The sequence below is a fragment of the Hippoglossus stenolepis genome, chromosome 21 (assembly GCF_022539355.2).
Source record: "Hippoglossus stenolepis isolate QCI-W04-F060 chromosome 21, HSTE1.2, whole genome shotgun sequence".
Classification (NCBI taxonomy): Eukaryota; Metazoa; Chordata; class Actinopteri; order Pleuronectiformes; family Pleuronectidae; genus Hippoglossus; species Hippoglossus stenolepis.
The window spans coordinates 10,036,815-10,042,788 of NC_061503.1; the positions used below are offsets into that span (position 1 = coordinate 10,036,815).

At 46.9% G+C, this 5,974-nt stretch overlaps 1 protein-coding gene across 1 annotated transcript; it reads right to left on the minus strand.

Annotated features, from left to right (window-relative positions):
- Positions 1–3,106: 3,106 nt before the first annotated feature.
- Positions 3,107–5,743, minus strand: nog2 (noggin 2). The gene has a single exon (XM_035146562.1). The coding sequence runs from the start codon at positions 4,453–4,455 to the stop codon at positions 3,820–3,822; it is 636 nt and encodes a 211-aa protein (XP_035002453.1). The 5' UTR covers positions 4,456–5,743; the 3' UTR covers positions 3,107–3,819.
- Between the last annotated feature and the right edge of the window lie 231 nt (positions 5,744–5,974).

A 5,974-nucleotide genomic window follows, 5' to 3' on the forward strand; every position in this document is an offset into this window, starting at 1 on the left:
TGTGTGTGCCCTCCCTCCCCTCAGTGCTTCATCTAATACCCTGTCATCATCAATAACCTCAGTAGTGCTGACTCATTGGCTTTTACAACCATGGGGTTTGGGCCTTACTTACAGCCACAGACCCATGTCTCCGTCTCTGTCTGTCCGTGTGTCAGCCCGCTGCACACACGCCGGAGATTTTGCGTGCGTGTGTGTGTGCCTGAGCACGATTGTGTGCACGCACACCATAAACCCACACTTGTACTTACGCTTTATTCTTCAGCGTAGATTCGTCCACACAGGTACAGATGTGTCCTTCAAAGGGGTTGCTTGGATGAAAGTCACCAAAGACCCTTTACCACCCACCCGCTGATGCGCCCCATTGATTCCCAGTAAGTACACAGCCCATGAAAATAATTGACTCTCATCAGGAGACAACGCCTCATCATAGTCTCTAAGCACATCACCTCCTCCCCCTTCCCTCTATCCCATCATGCCTATCCTAATAGTCTCCAGGCCTTTATTTAATTCTCCTTACAGGCACTAACCATGGGGTTTTATCCTATATTCACAAGAGGGTGTAAATACATATGAAGCTTCCAATTGTACCCAACAGTGTGTATCATTGTGGGGTTGTTGCAGCCGAGTTCGTCAGAGGTCCCTGATGATGAATGTGGAGACAGGCCGTGTCAGACAATAATGACAGCGAGCATCACGACAGGGTAAATGCCCCCGCCGCCTTGACGTTTTTATGGACAGTATGCGGGCGCGGGCTGTTGTGATGTGTCAACGCTTCACATGTGGCCCACTGATGGCGTTGATGGGGAGATGTCGTCTGCGCAACGTGTCACTCAAAAGTCTGTGGCCACCAGGGCTGTAAATCTGCCTCCGGGAGACGTTACGATGAAGTTTTGTGATTTTGTTTTTATTATATGAAAGTAACGATCCTTTGAATGGTGCGAAGTCAACAAATACATTTTGCACAAAGTGAAGACAGTTGCTCATTTGAGGATCGGCATTTTTTTTTCTTTCCTCGCATGTAAAAAGGAAAAAAACAACAACCACATGGTCCGCATTTAACTTCCAACCGTGTTTGAGGCTTCTATATTAACTCTGTATTCAAAAGCTTTCTATTTGTAGGTGGGATTAATTTAGTGGATGCAGAGTGGATTTGAAGCTGCGGGGCTGGATTTTGAACAAATAGCCAAAGTTAGAATTACTGGGAGCTTGTCCAATCAGGCAACACTTTGAGGACAGTGACATTGAGGGTTATGAAATAATAGAATTGAACATATGTGCCCTGATCTTATTTTTATATGATTTAAACACATAAGGACAAACATGAAATGTGTGCAGAGACACCCCACTTATTACGTTTTTAATAACCAGCACTGACTTTGAAGCTGATAATGAAAACACAGTCAATATTGGATTATTCCTACTGAATTAAGTACTCTGCTGAAATTGAACTATTATTCATTTCACCGAGGACCCCCTGGAATCCCCTCAAGGACGACCTGGAGGTCCCCGGACCCCACTTTGAGAACCGCTGATCTGACTGGCTGGCTGGCAGGGGTCTGATTCTAAAAGGTGCGCACCTAACTGGCTGGAGCCAGGGCGGCGTATTGCCTTTCACACGCTTCTAAAATACTCTCCGGGCAGAGCCTGAAAGGGTTACTGTTTCCCAAAGTGCCTCATTCTGCGCAGTCGAGAGGGGGCGGCTGAGTGGCGCCGTCGAGTCAGAGACGCAGTTTCTAAAAAACCCCGAGACATCATCAAGAAAGAAGCTGACAGTGAGGAAAGCAGCCCCCCTCCTGCTCCTTCTCCTCTTCCTCCTCCTCCTCCTCCTCCTCCTCCTCCGCCTGGCACGCTGCCGCTCCTCTCCTCTGCTTACCAAATCCCCTCAGCGGTTCTGTCACAATAACCGGGCGGCAAGTGTCAAATCCAAACTCTGCCCGCAAACGCGCAAATCACTTTAACGCACACAAGATGCGCTCAGTGGAATATACTGCACGGGGCTGCTTTGAGCTTTCAGACGTTTAGTCATGGCTCTGTTTAACTCGTTGATTGTATTTGAGGAATAATATAAACACCATAAAAGCCCTACTTACAGAAAATCACTCCTCGCTTTGATTCCATTCCCCATGCGCGCGTCTCCGAGCGCGTTTAATTGGCCATATCTCTTAAACTTGCAGACAGCGCACCGCGGCTCTGCAATTAATAGTCTGCTAACGTCAAAAACAGTTGACCATTGTTTTATGGGCTTTGTGTTTCTCTCGCTCTCCCTCTCTTTCTCTCCCCTCTCCCTCTTTCTCTCCCTCTCCCTCTTTCTCTCTCTCTCTCTCTGCAGGGCGGTCAGACTTGAATCGGCGCCGGTCTGCTCCAGTCCACCTCTATACAAATACCTCAGTGGAACTTTCTGTGGCGCTTCCAGCGTAAAAAAGCGCAGACCCCAGACGCCCCGGGCCTGCGCGTAAACGCAGGTCATTTCATCATCTGACACTGTTTGAAATGTCTGAATCATATTTTACCCATTATGTTAACACCTCGCAGCCCTGAGAGGGGAATGTGCGCAGACGGGGGATGAATGTGCGTGGCCTCTCTCTCTCTCTCTCTCTCTCTCTCTCTCTCTCTCTGGCTGAGACAAATGAATGCCAGTTCTGTGGAGGCGCTTGAGGTATGTGTTGCGCATTACGCAGCGTAGTAAATCAGCCCTTTCTAAAATCACTGTGACGGCGTGGAGCATCAGGCAGTCCACACACAGCCACTGAAGCCTGGACTCACTGTGCACTTTGTAACTCCACTCCGCCTCGGAGCCCACACTGCAAAAGATGTCAGTCTGGCATCATCTTAACCTTATTTTTTCCTTTTCACTTTGTTTCCAATAAAAACAACTTATTGTAATTAAAAAATAAATAAAACAACATTTCTAAGACAGTGATTTATAGAAATCCCTTTGAACATCAAAGCCATAATAGAAACCAGTGGAATCACGAAAGCGATCAGCAGACTTCTCTTGCGAGGAAAATATTTTAGTATTAGACAACGTGTTCAGATGATATCTTTTACAGTGTACACGCCCCCTGATATAGACACTCGTTGTAAGCAAATTGGCTTGAGACTAATACATGTTGAAAAGATAGACTTTATTGCTAAAACGTGTAACCATAACATGTACACTGATATGTTTTACTTTTTTATTCTTTTTTTTGTCATTTTAAAAAATATTCAAGTAGACATCTCCCATATTTTTTTCTGGTATACTCTGCTATTCTCTTTCCTTATGCTCTATACTCACAATCGTTAAAATAATAAATAAAACATACAGATTTGTTTATTTCTACAATACTATATATTCCAAAAAAAGCTGAGTTCACGCCTTTATATATATCTTTAACCTCAACTTTTTTTTTTTTACAATTTCATTATTATTGATATTAATATTATACAAAAACTCTAGGCAGCATTGCAGTGAAATAACAGTCAGCATCAATGTTCAGTTGAAAAAAAAAAAGAAGTTCACCTCTTGGAGAAGTGTAGCATATGCATTCCATCTTCAATGTCTCATAAAAATATCAACAAAAAAGCTCTTCCTTATGAAGTGCTCGTGTTCCCCCAAAAAGCAACGTTTCAGGGATGAGAATAAAATATGGTCCTGGTTCAATTAGAAAAAATAGCTGCATTTTTCTTAAATATGTACAATGTTGGTATTTCACTTAAAATGCTATATAAAAAAATAGATTTGCTATGGTGCCCATCTCTGTAGAGAGTTAACAGTGCAATAGTAACCGTATTTCCAGTCCACTCCCCCCTCGACCACCGCTACGTCCTTCGAGAAAATCAGCACGAACACTTGCACTCTGAGATGATTGGGTATTGCACCTGTATCCACGTACAGTATTTCTGTCTTAGAAAGCCCTGACAATACCACCGCAGGAAAATCTTGTTGATTGACTTGACGGGCTTGCAGGACATCCCCTCTGGGAAGGAGCAAGAGCGCTCAGAGAAACAGTTTCCCTCCTTGATGTAACGTGGCCAGAATCTCACGCCCAAATCCTTCCAGGTGTACACCACCGGGCAGTGCGTATAGGTCCACAGCCACTGCAGAAATTTCCTGCGGGCTTTCTTGCCCACTTTTACCCGCTTTCCATAAGGGGTCTCTGTGAGGTCCAGCTTTTTAATCTCGTTGGGCATGGGCCCCTGCAGCTTCACCTGGTTGTCTGCCGCGGAGAGGTTCACCAGCATGGGTGAGCTGATGGACATGAAGTTGGGGTCGAAGTTGCTGCCGAGCTTTTTCCTCAGTGTCCTCTCGGCCAAGTCCTGCTCCCGGGGGTCGTACTCCGGGTCGGGGTCCTCCTTCAGATCGGGCACGGGGAGGTTGTCACTGGGCGATGGACGGAGGCGAAGGTAATGCTGGGAAACTCCAAGGTGAACGCACACCAGCGCGTAAACGAGAAGCGTTTGTGAGAGGCCCATTATTCCTGGCTGCTTTTACGCACAGGCACTTCTCGCGTAAATGATATTCAGTTCTTTTCCCGGTTACTGTGATCTCTGCAATGCCGAGCCCGGGGCTTCATAAATAGTAGAAGTTCAGTCACAAGCAAGGCGATACTTTTAATAGACCACGTCGGGTTTGAATGACATGGAAGCGGAGTGCTTTGCTGTTTTGGGCTCCTTCAACTTTGCAATTTGCCCGCTGGTGCAACTCTGCAGCGCAGCGGTGGATCTGCTTTGCGCAAAGTGTTTAGTCTGAACCAGAAGAAGAAAAAAAAGCACAAAACAAATGGGGGGAAAACTCTAGTCACGCTCTCTCCGGCCTCACCCCGCTCCCTTTGGATTCACTTTGGGTTTCTTTCGGTTGTCATGGTTACCCCGGGGACTCGAAGCCACGACGAACTGTCTACACTGGATGACAGCGGCCGAGGCGAGAGCTGCATGGAATGAAGTGTTTTCTAAAGAGACAGAATAGATCCGCAGCGTCCCGGGAGAGTGAGAGAGGGAGAGAGAGGGAGCACAAAAGAGTAACTCACCAAGTTTTAAATGTCACGCGCCCGGCAATGAGGGCTGCCTTGGCCAATGTTATTTTTACGCACGGCTTTTATAAACGTGGCTTCTCTTAACGACGCCTGACGCGCGCAGGTTTGACAAGGTCCCAGAGCGCACAGTCCATGCACTGAGGAGTAAAGTCTTGTGCAGCCAGTCCCCTGTGGTATTCCAGCAGTCGATATGTGCACCCTCTAGAAAATGTCCAAAAACTTGCGCAGCAGTGGGATGCAATCTCAACTTAGGAAACAACAGCCATTTATCTTTCCAGAGGATGTTCCAAATCGCAGTGGAGTTTTTTTTTTTTTTTTACATGAAAGTCTCAGGCTGTGATATTCCCCTCAGAACTCTCTCGCTCTCTTTCAAAAAGCGGCTTGACAGCAAATTGCGCGCTGCAGAAAAGCCAGAACACGTTGTTAGTTCAAAGTTCCCTTCACTGTGGCATCGCTGAATCCTCTCAGAAAAGCTCCAGTCGCTGCATGAAGAGACAGTCCGTACTATGGTGCTGTGTCTCCCGTCTGATCGGCGGTCAATTCCTCAGGGAGCGTTTCTCCTCCTTTGATAACTGCTACAGAAGCTCCTACTGAGTCGCTCCTACTTCAGGAGTCTGAGAGACTTGGCGCTGGAGCGTTTCTTTGCTTAGGCACACTGTGTGTGAGTGTGTCTGTAGCGAGCGGTGCTCAGTCCCAAGTTAAATATCCCCCTCCGACGGTACAAAGTATCAGAGGGGCCTGCCCACCCCGGCCACTTTCACTATGATTGACACCCCCCCTCCGGGCCACCCCCTCCTCTCACAACGTGGAAAATATCAGCCACAATCAGGAGGATCAACTGGGTCCTAACGCACCAGATTTCCCCCTGTCTCAGAGGGTAATACTCCACGCCGTGAATATTCTACACGTTAGAGAATAACAAATCACACACGCACTACAAGCGCAACTCTTTCCCCCTG

What these genes read in the sequence shown, in the direction of transcription:
- nog2 (XM_035146562.1), bottom strand. Translation starts at nt 4,455, where the DNA reads ATGGGCCTCTCACAAACGCTTCTCGTTTACGCGCTGGTGTGCGTTCAC.